Source organism: Empidonax traillii, unplaced genomic scaffold (assembly GCF_003031625.1).
Source record: "Empidonax traillii isolate 1590-97213 ecotype Southwest subspecies unplaced genomic scaffold, ASM303162v1 scaffold43:size1863611, whole genome shotgun sequence".
Classification (NCBI taxonomy): Eukaryota; Metazoa; Chordata; class Aves; order Passeriformes; family Tyrannidae; genus Empidonax; species Empidonax traillii.
Genome location: NW_020955236.1, coordinates 394423 through 413669, shown reverse-complemented (window position 1 = coordinate 413669; position 19247 = coordinate 394423). Strand labels below are relative to the sequence as shown.

The 19247-nt window shown below is 54.7% G+C and overlaps 1 protein-coding gene across 1 annotated transcript in view; it reads right to left on the bottom strand.

Moving 5' to 3' along the window:
* NCOR2 (nuclear receptor corepressor 2) overlaps positions 1-19247 on the bottom strand; it is a 184689-nt gene that overhangs the window by 28546 nt on the left and 136896 nt on the right. The window contains exons 20-24 of the mRNA XM_027878524.1: positions 17522-17664; positions 12631-12778; positions 9581-10136; positions 5475-5595; positions 4322-4550 (exon numbers count right to left, since the gene is read on the bottom strand). Coding sequence (XP_027734325.1) covers positions 4322-4550; positions 5475-5595; positions 9581-10136; positions 12631-12778; positions 17522-17664 — 1197 coding nt within the window. The remainder of the gene's footprint in view (positions 1-4321; positions 4551-5474; positions 5596-9580; positions 10137-12630; positions 12779-17521; positions 17665-19247) is intronic.

Below are 19247 nucleotides of genomic sequence, written 5' to 3'. Positions count from 1 at the left end.
GACGGCATTTGCAGCCAGTTGCAGGGTCCAGCTCCTCACCAGGCCTCGGCCATCCGCGAATCGCTCCTGGGCACCTCCTGCCTGTGCCCACAGCTCCACAGTGGCCACCATGGCACGGCGGAGAGATGAATGATGATCCTGCCAAATCCTACACTGAGTTTAAAACCAAGAGCCACCAATGTCAGCGTCCCTTTGGCGCATGAGGGACACCCAGAGAGGACCTGGCTCTCTGGTGACAACACTGTCTGTGGTGTGCAGCAGGGCACAGGATGCCTGCAGAGCTCCAGGACACTGCCAGGGACCACTGTGTACCAGTACACTGAGAACAAGCTCATCCCCACATCACACCTCGATGAGAAAGCTCAGCTGCTCCTAAAGGACGGCTGCTGGCTACAAATCATTTGCAGGCTGTGGGAAGTGGCCAGAAACAGTGGCATCAGCTACTTGGACAAGGAAATAACACATTGATGTTCTCTGAACACCTGGGACAACCACACTGCCTGAGACTGTCAAAGGCAAACGAAGATGAAGAGGGACTCTGTGGGACAACCAAACGAGGGCAGCCTGCTGTGAGGCACAGCGGCTGGGGGCAGGAAAGATTCCTGAAATTACCTGGCTCAGGGCATCCTGGATGCCATTCTGGGTTCATCCTGGCTACAAAAAGGCTGACTGGAGGCCAAGAAGAGCTTAATGATGGAGGAACTGTGCTGGGGATGCCCGAACCCTGTCGTGCGCTGAAGGATGGCAGGGAAAAGAGAGGCTTCATCTGCACCAGCTCAATGCCAAGTGCATCCTCATGCTTTGCTAAGCAGACAGATGAGACAGCCTTTTCTGGATGGATTAGAGGCAGGTTTGGTAGGATTTGCTTGTAATCAATAAACACTTAATTTTGCACTGCCCTTCTTCTCCAGATCCACCTGTGTAACATCTGCATTGACCAGAAATTAGAAACCGGGCAGTAAACAATAGCAATCACAAATGAACCCAGCCTTTAGCCATCAATTTCTGATAAAAATAGATGCCTGAATCCTGCTAAGCCTAATAATAGGGCAAGTAGATTATCAGAGGCCCAATTTAATGAAGCTTTACTGCATTATCATTATTAATGCTCAGTGTACTCAGAAGCTGGGAGATTATTCTTGTCCCCTTCGGTGAGAGAAGAAATCCATTCTGGGCACACAGAGGTGTGCAGGCACTCACACCTCTGCTGCCTGCTGGGGCCAGACCTTGGCTGGGGCCTCTTCTCTCCCCATGCTGGATCCCAGAGAGGATTCCTTTGTCCTGCCAGTATAGGGGAATCCAGACACGTCCTCCACTCTGACTGAGAGCCCCTGCCACGTCCATGCTCTCTGATCTTCTGCCCTTCAGCTCAGCCCCGCTCAGCTCTGCTCATGTGGGGGCGAACAGCGCTGGGATGTCCCAGCTGAAGATGCTCCCTGACGCCAAGGCACTGTCAGCCAAGGCTACGTGCACCCTGGATGGCTCTTGGAGAGCCCCATCCTCCTCCCCTCCCCACGGGAACCATCCCCTCCCCTGCATGCCTCTCCAGCCTGTGAAATGTGGCCAGCTCCTAATTGCCCCCACATTAGAGGGTGGCTATAACTCAGCCAGCTTTTGATAAAATAGCACTTACGCGGGGAAGAGAGAGTTCCTATTACCGTTTATCAAGTCCCTGGAATGGGAGCGAAGGAGTCAGAGTTTATATGATCCGTCATCCAAATTAATGCTCTTGGCTCCCCATCGCCTACAAAGGCCAAATGAAACACAACTAAATCAACACAAAACATACTGCTGGAGTTCAAACCGCCGAGAGATAACCAAAGATATGCCCGACGGCAAGTCGGCAATGGCAAAAGGGATCCGTCTGCCTGCCGGTGAGATCCAGGCAGGGCTGCCTGCCTCTGCCCAGCCCCGTGATTAGCAGCTCCTCTTGGAAGGCAGGGAGGGGAGGGCAGCGCTCGGGAAGGTACGGCTGGCTGGCTGCCCTCCAAGCCGATATGGCCCCAGCCAGCGGCTGCGAGGCAGCCAACGCCTCGGCCAGGATGTGTGCAAGACTTGGCTTTGAAGCAAATCCAGAGCGGTGTGAAGGATGTTGATCTCTGGAGCAGTTGCAGGGGTTCAAGCTCTCCTATAAGGCAGGGGAGGAACAGGAGTACCTGCTCCGGTGGAGCTGGCCCCTTGCTGGGCAGCGGCACAGGGCTGTTCTCCCGAAGGCTCTGCAGGCTGTACTGGACTCTCCCCTTTAACTCAAGGCCCAATGGCAGCACAACGTCTGCAGTCTGGATGTTTGCCACTGGGATGCCTTGGAGAACAGGGGAGGGAAGGGATGTACACAGATTTGCCAGGACGATCTGGCTATCTCCCTTCTAACCCCTGACCCACAGCTGGGATGTGTTCCAAGGGGCAGAGACAGCACTGAGTCCATACTCGCACTGAAATCAGGGCTTTGGGGGAGCTGACTTCTCCCCGAGGTGACTCATCACAAATCTGCTGGTTTTCAAAGGGGAGGTGCATTTCCATCGCAGAGGAGACCAGCCTATGACTCCCTGGGGTCCACATGCACCCCAGACCCACCGTGGCACCCAGCACACATGCACAGCCACGCAGGGCTTGGAGAGCACACAGCTGGAGCCCAAGCCCTGCTGAGATGTTTGCAGGGTACAGGGAGGTGTAATTAATTTCATTAACATGGAAGATTCAGAGCACTACAGAGGAGAGAATAAAGTGCCTCATATCATTAGTGCTTCGAAGAGAACAAAGCAACAAAAAAATCCACCTGGATAACAGATCCTTGTATTTAATAATGGTGCCAACAGGTCACAGAATGGCATGATTGACTCCAACCCCTAAACCCTGCCTTGTACTTCACACACATAAATCTGCCTCATCTCCTCATCCTCCTGTGGCCAGGAGGAAGCTGGAGCTGCAGCACTGAGACATGAGCGATGCAGAGCTCTGGGCTGGAGTGCTGGCCGTAGCACCCAGTGCACCAGGAAGCTGAGCAGTGCAGCATCAGATCCACACAGGATTAGGGCACAGGAGGTCAAACCTGATTACCTGCCACTGAGGGGGAAGAGCTAGAGAGGAACTGTTCCGCCTGGGCAGCAAACAGGAACACAGCAGGATCAGATCAACTGGAAATGGGACTTCATGGGTGGCAACACCATGACTTTGGGGAAACTCCCTTTCTTTCAAGGTGAGCAGTCACCTTCCTTACTTGTATGCAAAACATTCTGAAGGCGTGATGCACACTTGGTGCTATTTATTATTCAAAAAAAATGTGGACAAGTGGCAGCAACCAACTCTCCCTGCAAGCACATCCTTCTGTCCAGAGGGACATGACAGCTTGAGGAATAGCTACCTTGTCCAGGACACACAGAGCAGGCTGCTACGATCCTGGCTGCCAGAGGGTGAACTAGTGCAGTGATTTTCCAGCAAAGATCACCACCCTAGTCCAGTACAGATCTGCCTCCCCAATACAGCCTTATCCACCTTCCTCTTCCGTGCACAAGCAGGTAAATTTTGCAGCTGCACCCACCCCTGAGCAGGATCCAGCACTGGGGGACAATGCACCCACCCAGCCCAACTTCCCTGCTCCTCACTGTGACACTGGTGACGGCATCTCATCTTCCCACACAGCTGAGCCACAGACTGCCTACAAGGAGCAGGGACACAGACGCTGAACTGGAATAGACTCTGACACTCAGATTAAAAACACATTTAGAGGATGGTCTCATCAGGACTTCCCGTCTCTCCTTAACCTTGATCCCCAGGTGCTCAAGCTAATAATGCTTCAGATGCTCTACGGTGGGAAACTCTGAATTGCTCATTAGGCAGCCAAATCACATCAGAGCTATTCCGGGGAGAAAGCACTGGGAATCTTTACAGGAACCTTTGGACTGCGAGTCACAGTATTAGCATTGATTTTAAATGAAATAATGGTCCCTGCTGTGCATTAAAAGCATTCTTTATAGAAAGCCAGCAAGGTAGAAAAGAGCCATTGTACCCAGAGCCTTGGCATGCCTCCAGGCCCCTCTGCTCTCCAGTGAATGGCAGAGACGCTAATAAAGGCAATCTTCACCTCCTCGGCGCTCCACACTGCCCGGTGTTTGCTGTAGGCTCAATGAGACATGATGTACTGTCTAATGAACACGGGAAATTAGCCATGCCTCTCTCGTCCTGCCTCAAGATGCTATTAAAGAGCTTTCAAGGGTCGAGGAAAGCTTTCACCTAAGAGGGGGAAAGCTGCTGGCTGCGTACAGCTGCACACAGTGGGCATTTCTGTGCGGATACACACGCACCAGCACACACACAGCCCTACCTTCCTTGTCACCAACAGCGGGGCTCCGGCTCTTTCCCCTGGGACTGCTGCTGGGCTGCTGCTGCTCCTTCTCAGGCTGCTGCTGCTGGGGCTTGCTCGGGGGCACGTCCTCACGGGCAGACTCGTGGGCTTTTGTGATCTGCTGCTGGTAGAGAGCCAAGGCGTGGGGAGGTACCTGAGGCTTCACGCTTCCACTCTGCAGTATCCCTTCTGAGAAACCTTCGGAAATCTGCAAAGCAGTAAGAATTGGTGACACTTGTCATGTGCTGTTGACATCTGTAACAGTCATGGAGGCACCGAGATGTTATGAGAAGCCCCTGTCCCATCATGGCAAGTCTTGGCAGGGCAACAGGGCTACAAAGCTCACCAGCCACAGGAGATTAGGAAAGCCCATGACAAAGAGTATTAGCCCTGTGCTGGTGCCACAGGAGAGACTCAGACTTGTTTAACCCTCTAATCTATAGTTACGTGCTCATAGCTTTTCTCACATCTTCAGTTGTAACGTGGGAAACTGGAAGAGCAACAGGAACGGGTCCTCTCTGAGCACCCAAATCCCAAGGCAGGGATTTCCTCCCTGCTCACCCTGTGAAGCTGCTCCTCTGGTGCTGACCCTGGAGATACCAGGATGAGTTTTGCCACAGCCCAAGCCACTGCACCAGGAGGAACCATCAGCCTTGGAGAGTACACGTTCTTTCAATTCTCAACTACTGGGTAGCCAAAAAGAGACCAAGCAAAGCTTCTTGGTGAGAAGTACTTCTTAGGTGGTATCCTTCAAGCACATGAGATGAAATGCAGGGCTGGGAAGGTGCACTCTTGCTTTTTAAAGCAATGGGAGGCAGCAGTCATGTGGCAGCGAGAAGCTTTTTCTGTCCAGACCTCCCACGACTTTCTGATAAAAGAGCTCAAGAGACATCCAAACGCTGCTGGCAGAGCTGCTCCAGCAGCTGGGAACATGCTCTGCACAGGGAGCACCTTGCTTGCCCGGGGGGTTGCACCACCCAGGCACAGCTCTCCATGGACCAGAGGCCATCCCCAGGGACAAGCACATCCTTGCAACCCTGACGCACACCACAGAGCCCAAGGGAAGAGCACGCACGAGGCCCAGGCAATACCCTGTGCTCCCAGTCCCAGCCCTCTCTGGTGGGGTACTCACAATGGGAGGGATGGCAGCAGCTCGCTGCTTCAGCTGCTTCAGGTCCAGAGGCTTCTGCGGTGACGAGTTGAGCCTGGTGTCGCTGGTGGTGTTGAGCAGGCTGGGCCGGGGGGACAGCAACCTGGAACCAACACACTCATGTCAGCAGGGCAATGCCAAGGGAACATTCCATGTCCCAGCCCAAACCCTGCACCCCTGTTTTATGCTGCTGAGCCTAGAGATTCCCCTGCTGGGAATCTGGGCTCAAAGTCCCAGAGCACTTCATGCTCAAATGAGACCATTATATTTGGCTCAGCAGGCTCTCAAGCCCCCTTTCCCTCATTCCTACACTATTCCAAGCAAATATGCTGTTGTCCAGAATAAATTTGAGGGAGAACTGGAGCCTGGAGCTGGGCTTTATGGCGCAGGGTGACCAATTCAGATTTCATTTGGCCGTCATGGTACCCTCTGGAGTTCCCATGTGGTGCTCACCCAGAGCTGGGGATTGGCCCGTGCTCCTCTTCAAGGACTGTCTTTTATCAAGGTGCTAAAGCCAGGATAAGCCACCACATGCAGGCAGCTGGGGCGCTAGGGTCACTTGAAAGACGAGAGGCTGGATTTGAATGGGATTTGGTGCTCAGCAGCCCAGCAGCTGTGCAGCCCTGCACTCTCACCACTTGCTCTTCCCCTTGGCTGTTTGAGTTCCCTGGTAGACACTCAGCCAGCCATGCAGGGTCCCTGGGCAAACACAGTGGGGATCCCCATGGGATCTCCATGGGGTGGAGGTGTGCGAAGCCCATGGGTCAAACCATCGGTGTGTCCAGCTCCCAAGCTCATGCTGAGACCCTGGGGACCCTATCTCTCCAGGCCATCTCTGCTTTCTCTCTCCTGACTTCAATTTGTTGAAGCCAGTTCATAGTTTTCAAGCTTTACAGCTTGATTTGTTTATTTTAGCTGTTATTTCAGTGTTCTCTTCAGCCTATAAATTTCAAGGTCATTCCATGCTCACCCTTGGATGAATAAACAAGCGTGGCGGGGCCATGTGCGGGGAATAAACTCATCATGGTGTTGGGACTGCCCCAGCCCTTGCTCTGTGCAGCCTGGCACCAGAGAGGAAGGGGACCCACCTCCACATGGGGCCCAGGGTGCTCTGGTTAGGCACCCAGGGGAGACCAGGCAAGGGCCAGCAAATCGCAGCTTCTCCCTAAATAATCCCAGTGATGTCTGCCTGTGAAGCCACATGGATGTTATGAAGCCACGCTGTGGGGAGCACAGGGCTCCTGGAAGGCTGCAATGCCCCAAAGTCTGCTGAAACACATGGCTGGGGACAAGGGCACCCAGCACTTGTCCCTGAGACCTTCACGCCACGCTGAGCTGTGGCACAGCCGCCGCAGCAGCTGCTTTGTGCGCTCGTTGGTGCTTGCAGAGATGCATTTAAGCACCCTTAAAGTCCCTTAAGCACCCTCAAGATCCTCAGGTTTCCTGAATCCCTCCAGGATCCTGACACTTAGGAAGCCAAAGGCAGTATTGAATTCATCAATATGCAAATTGCCTAATTTATGACATCCCTCCCAGCAGATCTTGCGCTGGACATTGGTATGTCCTGCTCTGCTCTGGAAGTCACTGTATGAACAACTCTCAGCATCTTGTATCCACTTCCTGCCAAGCAGCAGCCTCCCAAATGCAAGCACGAGTGCCTAAGGACGGGTGATGGCATTGGGAAGGATGGGAAAGGGATTTGAGCAGGAAGGGGTCAGGACACTCAAGGCTGAGCTTCGGTAGTGTAGAAATGTCCACTCCCAGGCATGAAGCTTTGGGGATGACTAGGACACTGCGTTTCCCAGTATCTGTCATGGAGATGGGGACTAGTTTAATTTTCAGATGAGCCAACACACGGACACACGACCCAGCCAAACGTGACTCCATGCACAGCCAGTGGTTGTGCAAAGGCAGTGGCTACCAGATCTCCCCAACAGTCTCCTCCACGCCATGGCACCAACACGGCGCTGGCCCGGCAGAGTCCCTGCACCTATGGCTGAGCCAGCGATGGGATGTGCAGCCCAGGGGTGGCTCAGTGCAGTGTTTGTGGGCAGATATCTCTTCTCTGCACTGCAGGTCTGCAGTGGTGGCTGTGCACGGCCTCCCTCACGCGTCCCCACCTGGCGTGACCTCCCGCTGAACCACATCCTGGCCGTGCTCGCAGCATCTCTCCTGCAGCACTCACCGCGTGGAACCACAGACAACCAGCTGCCTTCTTCAGCTTGGATGAGTTAAGGCTGCGCCTCCTCAATCCTGGACGTGTCTCTGCTAGTGCGAACCGCAGGAGGACCCAAAAAAAGGCTGCCCCTACCCTGCACCCTTTCCCTCTCACCGCGGGGACACCCCAACCACCCTCTGTCCCCTTCTGGGAGATGCCAGGGACAGCTTGATGCTTTCACAAGCGCAGGGAAGAGCACCCACGCCCCGCCGGCGCTGGGTGGGCGGGCGAGCATCGGGTGATGCGGTGACGGGGCGGCTCACGCGGCATCGCGGCAGCCTGGCCCTGCTCAGCGCGAGTCACGCTGCGGCAGCGGGGCTGCGGGAACCGCCTGCGGGACACCAGCCCTCGGCCCACAGCAAAGGCGAGGGGGCAACGACCGAGCCGGGAAGGGCGTGGCGGTGCCAAAAACTCTGACCCAGCTGTGGATCAACCCTGTGGGTGCCTCTGGGTTGGGAAGTGCCCAGCGCCAGCGTCAGTTGCAGCATTCCCATGCTGGCAGGCTCTGCTATCACCTGCATCTCATCGCCACGCCGGATAAGAGGAGCGGCCTGGGAGCTGTGGGACGACTGTTTAATGTTTAATATTCCTGGAAGCTGGTAACCGTTTGACAAGCGAGATAGGCGCTGACTCAGCGAGTATGAAAAAGTCGGGATGGAAAAGTCGTTCCCAAGACGACTTGCTCCTCTGCTGCTGGGAAGTCGGTACGAGCTGCTTGCTGTCCTGCTTTCGGTTGGGTTAATGCTAAACTGCAGGAGAACAGCCCCACTGGCCTCACTCTCCCTTGCTGGGAGGTTTTCTCCTGTCTGGGAAGGAGGAGAGGGTGGGGAGGGGTGGTGCTGGACTCTGGCCACTGCTGGAAAGGAGCTCTGCAGCCAAGAGGCCTCAGCCTTGCCACGGGGCCAGGACCAGCGGCGTCCACACCACCCCTTGGCATCGTCAATGCTGCTTCCCAGCTGCTTGGCAGCAAGAGGGTCTGCTCCCCTGGGCCAGCCTGGCAGTGTGGAGGATGCTCCCACACCAGCAGCACTCACCCACTGGCTCCTGCATCACCCACAGGGGAGGTGCGGAGGCCATTCAGAGTGGTGGGATGCACAACAACTCCCCCCAGCCTCACCCTTGCTTTGCTTGGTTGTTTTTCAAATAATCCCATCCACAGCACTGTGTATGGCCCAGCCCAGCTCTGAGGCGGTAGCTGGGCTGCTGTCCCTACGTGCAGTGGCAGGGTGAACACAGCAGTCCTTGGCTGCCAGCCCCATGGGTGGGTGAAGGGTTTGGGACCACAGCGGCTCAGGTGAAAACCCACTGGCACGGCCCCAGTAAACCTCACACAGCCCACATCACTCTCCTGTCTCTAGGGCCAGGATGGATAATTTGCCCCTACAGATTCAAGCTGCATCTCCGCCAAGGGAACAACTCGCCCCCTCTCTGTGCTGGGAACATGTTGCTGATGTGACTTTTCTCCTGCCAGCGCCAGCTCAGATAGAAACCATTCCCAAACCCAGATGCTGGCAAACCAGCACAACTCCACTGTCCCCAAGGGCACATCCCGCTCCATTGCATCACCCAGATGGGCAGCTGCCACCAGCACACGCAGTGGCTCTGCACCCAACATCTTTCCATGGCCATTTCCCAGTAGCATCCGTACGTTGGGACATCACACTGCCTGTTGTGTCACAGCCCCTTTGGAAGCAATGGCCAAAAAGTAGGGGCACATGGGGACACAGCCGGGAAGTTCCTTTGCCTGGGGGAGTGCCTGAGCAGTAATATTCCCAAGGAGGAGCGCACACAGGCACACATGGACACTGCAGCACGCAACGGAGACGCTCATCTGGCCCTTAAGCTGTTCCCCCTCTCTCCCAGCTCCTACCTGCTCTTGTCCACAGCATCCTGCTCGTCCATCTCGTCCGCGCTGCAGGTCGCGCTGGAGTCGCTGTCAGGGTTCACCCCGGGGCCTTTACTGCCCTTATGGCTCTCCTTCTTCTCAGCCTTGGGCGTCCCCTCTGTCCCCGCTGTCCCTGCGCTGCTGACGCTGCTTTCCGCCTTCTTGTCATTCCCCTTGTCCTTCTCCTGGCTCTCTTCAGTCTCCTCCTTCTTCACCTCGCTCTTGCAGGGCTCCTCGCTCACCTTCTCCTCCGGCTCCTCCGTTTTCACCACGTCCACCACCAGGTCCTCTGGCACCTTCTCCTCGCTGCTGGGCGGCTCGGGAGCTGCCTCGGGCTGGGGGCTGGTGGCAGGAGCGGGGTTGGCAGGGGGAGCAGCGGGAGCGTCGGGGGGTGTTGGAGCCTCTTCCCACTTGACCGCTGGTTCTGTGCCGGTGTCACCTCCCGGCCCGGGTGGTGCCTTGGCCCCGTTTTCGCCTCCTTCTTTGGCTTCAGGCCTTGGCGAGGGAATGCTCTCGGTGTCGGAGCTGTTATTTACTGCAGCTGAGAAAAGGGAAGAAATAAAAATAAGGATCAGCCCGAGATTCTTGCTTCCCATATCACTGCCTCCACCCCCTCCCTTGGGAAGAGAACGCCCTCGTTCCTCTGAGGGGGAGATGATCCCGGGGCTGGGAGAGCTGCACTGGGATCCCCAGATCCAGAGCCTACTAAGCAAAGGGATGTTCTGGGGGCCTCTCTGCTTGCCCAGCATGATTATTAACCCCCACCCAAACACAAAACCACACGCCCAAAAGCCTGGACACCAAGCGACTGGGAAGCTGGATTTTAAGGGAAAACCATGGCTGCTGGCTGGACTTGCAGGACAAGACCTGCTCCCTCCCTGCCCTCTCACCCGTGGCTCAGGATCAGCTCTGCTGCCCCAGGACCGGGCACCTCGCTGGCACCCTGCTTGCTGACTTACGTCGCCCGTGTCCCTGGCTCTGCCACCCCTGGGGCAGCTGGGATCATCCCAAAACACCACACGTGTTTGTTGTTGTTTAAGCCACTGGTGGCAGAAGAAAGGAGGTCAGGGTCAGCAAAAGCAAAGCGCTGGCAGTGCTGCAGGACAGGTTAATTATTACACGGGAAGGATCCTTCTCAAGTCTGCCACCAGTGGATTGACGTGAGCTGGAAGCACAAGCATCCGTGCACCGCTCAGAGTTCGGTGCTGCCAAGAGATTGTTTCTACAGCTGGGGAGAGGATTGCTCCCTCCAAGCCTTTGCCGGACAAACACGGTCAGGGCCAAGAGCACCAGGAGATTTCCACGGTCCCATCCCAGCACGTCCCCACTGGGCAGGGCTCTCACGCTCATGCCCAAAGGCTTCCTTGTGTGCATTCCCTGACTTGCCTCTCTTCACAGCAGCACAGCCAGCTCAGCGCTGGTGAGATGAGTGGCACAGAGGGACTGTGTCCTAAGAGCTGTACATCAGAGCACATCCATCCCTCCTCAATGAAAAATCACGCCACACTCTCCAGGAATCAGCCTTCTACAACCTTACTCACTTGCAATCAAGCAATTAGGTGCCCTGTTACCCACCCAGGACAAGGTTCACAGTGTGTTTGGCCATACTCTGCCACTTGATGCTACTCTGAATACTGTGCTGAAACACCCAATGGCAGTTCATCCCAGGCTCAACCAAGCTCTGAACTCCAGTGCACTCCCTCCAGACGCCAAATCCACAGACTACACCATAACCCCCACACCAAGTCCTTCCCCCCGTCCCTGGCCGGCCACATGGGCCCTGCAACTCTAAGGTATTGTCTGAGCATCCCCAAATGTGCCCTCAGAGCCAGTGGCCATCTCCTGCACAACACAATCCTAGCATTTCTGTGCCCATTACATTTTATCCCTATGTATATAATACATATTATATACATGCTCATGCCTTTCCACAGCTCTGCAGCCAGCCCCAGCAGCAGAACGAGAGCCAATGCTTGGAGCATAAGGCTCGAGAGCATGTCAAGAGATTCGTCTCTAATCTCAAAATCACATTGTTTCCTCTCAGGCACTCTTACGAAGAGCAGTAACTACCTTTTGCTTTGCTCCTGTGAGTCACGTATCACCTGGCACAAAGATTTACCTGGAATCTGCCTTGTAATGAGTCACTTGCAACGACAATTTGAAAAGATTTCCCATTTCAAGTCCCATCAGCCTGGGTGCTAAGGCCAGGAACCAGTGTGGTGCCATAGTGCTGGTTAAGTTATTAAATTACTTTGACAGAAGTCAAATGGGCTATTGTTGGAAAATTGTGCACATTTTCTCTGAACTCCAAACTGCCTCGCTTTCTAAGCGATAAATAGCTGAAAATTGTCACTTTCAAGTTGTTTCCTTTCTTTGGTATGGTTGAGATGGAGGAAAATGCTACCTTAAAAGGGAAAGAAGGAGGAAAAGACCTGCCATGCTGCATCAGCCTTGTTGGTGGGAGACCATGGCTTTCCCTGCCTTTGCTGCAGGGCTGGGCTCTGGGAACTCCACTGACCAGGGAAGCAGCAATGCCCTGCCGGGATGGAGATGGGTTCGCAGAAACCTTGACCACTTATCTCTCCTTGAGCCCATGATAAGCTCTGTGAAAGCCCACACTGGTGGCTGTCTAACCCTGCTGAGCACGCAGGGATTCTCCTTTGGAGGAAAACTTCTAGAAATGTGATTTACAAGAGGCCCTGGGAAGCTGGGTGCTCTTGGAGAGCGTGCTGACAGGAATCAGAAACCAAAGGGCTCCCAAAAATAGCCATCTGTCCAGACAGACACAGGAGGAGGGCAGTGATCCAGGGCACTCCTCGCAAGTGTGAAATGCAGAGGCATCCAAAACGCCACGAGTGCCTTGTGCTATGAGACACCGTTGCCTCAGTGTGACCTTGGGGTGACAGACATGACCCCTTGCGAGTGCTGACATTTGCAGCTCCGGAGAGGCCGTGTGTGGCGCCTCTGCCGTGACCAGGCAGCAAAGCCAGCAGAGCTGAGCACATTCCCCCATCACAGCCCCCAACCCGCCTCACCTTCCGCCTCCTCCGCCATCTCCTCCTCGTTGCCGCTCGTCCCTGACACCTCCATCTCCTCATCCTCAGCTGCAGGAGGGAAGGCGGCTTCTTCGTTTTGAACAGCAGCACCTTTTTTCTTCTTCCTCTTGGCGTTCCTTTCTTTCTCCTGGGGAAGAGGGAGAGGATGGTGAGAGGCAAAGCCCATGGAGAGCCGTGTGGGAACAGAGAGCACCAGTCCTGACCAAAGGGCCAAGACGAGTGTTCCCACCACCAGAGACCCCCTGCCCTGGGCAAACCCTCTGAGTATGAGTCTTTGGGACCAGACTCATCAGCTGAAAGCCCAGCAGTGTGGTGTTACCTGGCCAAAAAATTTTGCCAGCCTGGCTCCAAATGGAGCTCCACCCTCAGGCAGCAGCGAGCCTCCATGGGAAGGATGGCACGGACACGTGGACAAGGGACCACCACGCAGAGATCACCAGTGCAGGGCTGGCAAGAGCCCAGGGGTCCTGTGTGCGGTCATTACACGTGTGTGACGTGTTAGTCCTGCGCATTTCCAGGCTCTACCTTCAGCTACACATACGCGTGTGGCCGCGACCTGACGCTCATCTGCAGATAACAAAGCTGATGCCCCAGATACAGCCCAGCCAACATTTTCACGCACCAGCTTTCATGACCCCTTTGGCAGGTGCTGCCAGAAGGACTTTGACTCCCATGCCAGGGCAGCTGTCCCTGATGAAAGGTGGGGGTGCTCCGTGCAGCACTGCATCCCAAAGGGGAGATTCCTGGTGTCCTGCCCTGCCCCAAGACAACCCTGTCCTCCCTTGCTGGGGCACGTGCCACAGCCACGAGGGTGTGGGCAGCTGCTCCCTCCTGCAGACCTAAAGGAAAAGTCTCGGCTTTGCTATTGTTTCCTGCTCTTGTTGCTTGAGTAAATATTACCAGTAGGAACAGGCTCATCATCTCCGGCTCTCCCTGCAAACCCCACATGAGTGACGTGTGTAGGACGTTTATTTACATGGATGAAAAGATAAAGCCGTGGTGGAAACATTAACTTTGCTGCTGGATCTCTGTGCTGTGAAGAGCTGGTCCCCCCCTCCCCCCACCCCCAACTTTTCAATCCTTTAGAAAACTTCCAGATAAAACAAACAAATACAACTGCTTTTTGCTTGGAAACGCTGCTTGCTCAAAATCTATTTTTATCAAACTGGGCAGGAGAGAGGGGAAAAAAGACACTTGAGAACAGGCTCTGTGCAGGCGCAGAGAGGCGGCGGGAGGAAGGCCGGGCCCCGCGGTTCCCTCGCCCTGTGCTGGCACTGCCGGCGATGCCCCAGTGCTGCCGGCGTTCGCGCCTCTGCCACGGCAGCGATTCAACAACCGCACGTTTCTGTGTGAAGCAGCAGTTCCCCATCACGCTAATGCGGTGACAAAGCGCCGACGTTACTATGGCAAAGACTTCTCTGCCTCTTACTCACGGGTCCGTGACTCAGCCGCGGGCAGGAGCGGGCTCCTCGCTGTGGGAATTAGCTGGGAACCAGCCTCTGCCTCAGCACCCTGCTTGGCCAGAGCCCGGGGCTGGCAGCTGCTGGCAGAGCTGAGCAGGGAGCGGCCCCGGGGGCACTGTGGGTCCCTCTCCCGGTAGACCCCACTGCTGGTACTTAGGGAGAATGAAATCCAGGCAGCAGATCCTGGCTACATCTAGAGATACATTCAAGGCCACCACTTTGCCACTTATCATGCTGACAGCTCCAGATCCCTTGAGCAGTCTTGCTCCCTGTACCCTGCCCAGGAAAGGGCCTCATCCTGCCCTGCCTCTGTCAGTAGCCCCAGGGCCCCTATGGTTGGCATGGGATCCTAACCACAACTGTGTTGGACACGGAAGTGTCTCTGTGAGCCATGCCTGGAACCAGGCATCTCCCATCATAACAATGTGATTGCCAGCGAGGCCGTGGGAAGATGCCAGGACCATTTGCTATGGTCACACTGATGCTTATTTTGTGGCTCTCTACCTTCCACAGGTATTTCTTTGGGAACATCCAGGACTCGGTGCCACTCAAGCATTCTGCCTTGCCAAGACCACTGAGGAGAAGTGCTGTGCACAGTGAGGACACCAAACCCTGCACGAGGGGTCACTCCATGCTTCCTCCTCCATGACGTCTTTCCAGGCCATCCTGACAAACTCAGCCTCTCCTTGCTCTCACCACCTGACACGACAGCAACTGCCCAAACAGTTTCCAAACCCTGCTACCAACACAAAACCATCATGATGGGAACCTCCCATCAGCTTCAGCCTGTCCAAAGAGCAGAACCAGGCAGTCCCAGCCTGGTATCACACAAAGATGTGTGTTGGCAACCGTGCCAGGACTAGGTCCAACTCCCGTGCTCTGCCGCGGGAGCAGCTGACAGCAATGGGCAGGGGCAGAGCAGTGACCCTGCAGAGGAAGGACCTCTCTGCCACTGCAGTGAAGAGGGTCTCAGTTACCCATCCTAAGAGCAAGGGTCTGCACCAAGGAAAGACAGACACATTCATCACTCAGAAGCAGAGGCCACCAGACTGCGCTCCCAAAGCAGTTTTGCTGTGCAAAGCCAGCATCACCTAAAAAAGCAAGGAATTACAGAAATGTTGCTCAGAGGAGGTCCAAAAGATTGGTTCTCCAAGCAGGACCAGCCCCAGCACAGGGAATAGCTTGCCCTCTTTCCTGCACAAGCCAAAACAAGCCCCAGCAGACACAAGCCTAAAGTGACAATGACACTGCAGAGAGGTCCTGGTGAAGACGGTGCCTAACCTCCAGCCACTAACAGAAAGAAGAGCTCTGAGAACACCGTGTATCCCAATGCCCTGCTTTCCTTAAATGCTGAGATTAGTGAGCGCAGCGTGCAGAAGGTCAAGGCTAAGTGACGCTGATGCCTTGGACACATCCGAGCTGTGCGGCAGCAAAACCAAGCCAAAACACACAACAGGCCAGATAAAGCGAAGCCTCAAGGTGGCCTGACCCTGCCCCAACAGTCATAGGCTGCCTGTCCCACGGTGTGGCCGGCTGGCAGGGACACCCTGAGCCACGGGTGTCTGCTTCCCATCCCACACCAGCCACTGCCGCCGGCCTGGCCGCACAGCTCATCCGAGCCACCTGCACCCTGCGGAAACCTGGTGTCACACCTACCTGGAAGAGGAGGCTACAATATTAACGAGTCCCACTTGGGAAATGAATGAGATCTACTAATTAAGTTTACTCTCATTAAGCAAAGAGGAGGAAAAGCAGAGCCACTGCGTTTCCCTGCACATGATCAGCGATAGCTGGTGGGGATGAGGTCAGGGAATCATCTGTGGATGCCATGGCAAAACTAAGCGGTGCCACACTGCCTCGCCACGTGCTTCCTCCACAGAGGTCATGGCTGAATTGGGTATAGGATGAGATTTGAAGGCTCACTTTGCTTGGGAATATATTTAGGAGTCAGGAAGGAAGGTCTATGGCAATTTAATCTCAGTTGTTCTTTCATTTTGTTCAGCTTTCTGGCATCTGCTGTTGCCACAAAACAATAGAGTACAATAAATAACAGCTGAATGTTCATTGTTCTTCTCCACGACCGAATCCCACAGCCTCCAATGCTCGAAAAATAAAATGATGATGCTGATATAAACTGCAAGTGAGAGTGAGCAATTAGACTGGAGAAGTCTAGCGGCTGCCTTGGAGGGACGGATGCAGGGAAAAATGTGGTTCTGCAGAAAAACACTTCCGTGATATAATTTCTGCAACATTAGGGAGCAGAGTAAATTAATACACACCGGCTCCACTGCCAGCAAAGCTGTATGATCTTATTTCAGATTCTCTCCGGTAATGAACAATGATATCTTTCTAATGTAACTTTTTATATTCAGAGGGCTTGATGCACATTTCATTCCAGTCTTTATATGGGTCTGGGGGTCTTTTACATAGTTTGTTTGCTTTGTTTCTAAAAACAATTTGGTGAAACATGGGAACACAGGAGTGTCTCTGTGCATAAAGAATTAATAAAAAAGAATCGCCGATGTCTTCTCTTTCTCTCATTCCTATAGACTGACTAGGATATTAAATTCCTGGGTGAGTCATTGAATGTTTTCCTGTCTTTCTTTTTACTCTTGCTGTAATAGCTTGCTTGGAGAGATTCCTGCATTGAACATTGTCCTTTGCATTTTCAAAGCACCCCTTGGGGGTTTAGCCATGTGAATTCTATTAGCCAGAAACTGGGAACCCCAGGATACTCTACAAATGAAATAATTATAATCTTTAGTGGCTCTTAGCAGTCCGAGCTATCTCCAGAACACCAGACAAGCCCTGCTTCACTCACGCCCTGCACCACACGCCAGAAGAGAAGCAGCATTAGCCCCTTCTGATGGGGAAACCAAGGCACAGAGTGATGTGGGCATCTGCTCACAGCCCTGAAAACAACCAACACCTGTGTCGGGACCAGCCTTTCCTCATGTTGTCCTAAATCCCTGCATTTCTCTGAGGCAAACCGACAATTTACCATTTAACTGAGGAACCTGCAAGGCACAGAGTCGCGTGGCCCAGCCAGGCTCTCTGCTCACCAGGGCGGAACAGCACAACCTCACCGAAGTATTTGCGCAGCCAGGACTGAGCTCACGTCCTGGCCAACACACCATAGCCTGCTCCTCCTCCTGCTCCTTATCTCCCCACAGAGAGGGGAGATACCAGCCATGCTCCAGACACCCAGGCATCTCCCACACAGCAGCTCTGCCTCCTCCAGACCTCCCAGGGACAGACGGGTGGACAACCCTTTCCCGCACCACTCTGCAGTCCCCACAGCTTTCATTCAGGAAGATAAAAGCCCCCCCCTTGGCTATGGGAAACATCCAAGCACTTCCTAGGAAATATCCACGGTGCCCTGATGTGGGCTGGGACGGGGCTCTCACCATTTTCAGTTTGTGCTGCTGTAGGATCTCGTCCAGGTTCTGCCTCTTCTTGTAGTTGAAGTAGAAGTTTTTGCACTGCGACACGGTCTTGGAGCCCACCATCCTGGCAATGGCCGACCAGTTCCTCCCATGCTCAAGGAGACCTGTGGTTGGAGGAGGGAGAAAGAAGGGTTTAACACCAGATGCGCTCATACAAGGGCAGCATTATCCACGCAGGATGGGAAACATCCTCCGTGCAAGCCAAACTCCACAGGAACAATACGGTCACTAGCACCTGTCTGAATGGCTCCTAGGCCAGGGGATGACCTATGAGAGCCTGTTTTTCTTTCCAAGGGGAAAAAAGGCACCATGACGACCGCCTCTGGAATAAAATACATCCCACAGGCATGCCTCGGCCAGCCACTGGGCCATCACGAGGATGAGCAGTGCTTCCTTCCCTTTGGCACGGCCGCAGGAGGTGGTGGCACATCCAGCAGAACTTGGGACAGCTGCTCTCAGTCCCTACCACAAAGCAAAGGATCTTCCCATCGTTCCTACCCCACTGACAATTTCAAAAGGTGTGACAAGTCCAGGGGGTCGGAGCACACAGCCCTGTTATGGATGGGGAAGGAGAGCCCAGGCAGGTGAGTGTCAGCGCGCTCCGGCAGAGAAGTCCCTGGCTGGGAAGAGGCGTGCCGAGGGATTAGTGCTGATCACAGGCTCATGAGCAAAGGCAGCTTCCCAGGTCAGGCATCATGCCAAGGGCTGGCAATCCTGGCCAGATGGTGCCACCCGAGCATGGGGCTCCTGCCAGCGCTGGGGCAACCCAGCAGGGTGGAGGAGGAAAAGGAGGAAGAAGGAGCCAGTCAGCACCCTGTGTCCTTGTGGTCTCTGCAGGGGTGTCTGAGCACCCCTCATCCTACAGCTGGAGGTGGGAATCACAACCACAGCCCAGGGATGCGTGCAGTGGCACCCTGGTCCCTCCACTGGAGGCTCCTGGAGGTGACCTGGGAAAGGGCCATCCAGGCTTTCTGGAAAATAACACCTCACTGCCTGGAATTATTCCTGGTGTGTGGCTGGTCCTTCCTGTGGTGTCTGGTGGGGCTGGAACCGCCACCAGCCTGTGGGACACTGCTGGCCTGGCTGGCTCCTGGCTGTCCACGTGATGCCACCATCAGGCCAACAGCCCCACCAGCCTTCCCCCGCACCTTGTGAGGACACAGAGGCTGTGAGCCCATGGGCACTACCACAAAAGGTAACTTCAAGAAGAAAACCAAGAGGGAATGAACCTGCTACGAGCATCTTCCTCCTTTGTTGGGGGATTTTCTGACCAGAAGCCCCAACCACAGAGCGTGGGAACGGGCACTGACCACTAGGTCCATACCCAACCCCTCCTTGGCTGTTCTAATGCCATGGGGCTCAGGACCACAGTGAGTCCCACACTGGAGCTCCCGTGTGTGGCTCTGTTTGTGTCTGGGAATGTGGCAGCTGTGCCACAGCCCTGCTGCCAGCCTCCAGCCAAGCTGCTGCCATGTGTCACTTCTGAGCCCCAGGCTGGTCCTAAGTGCCAACCCAACCTCTGTTTCAGCCCAAAAACAAACCTCAGGGACTTATCTCAGTGCAGCCACAGGCAATAGGGCCCAAGGGATGCACCTCTGGCAAGGATCTGTGCTGTGCCCCTTGCACAACGTGGAGGCTGAGGGTATGGCTGGATTGAATAAATGGCACTATATACCCACAGAGAGAT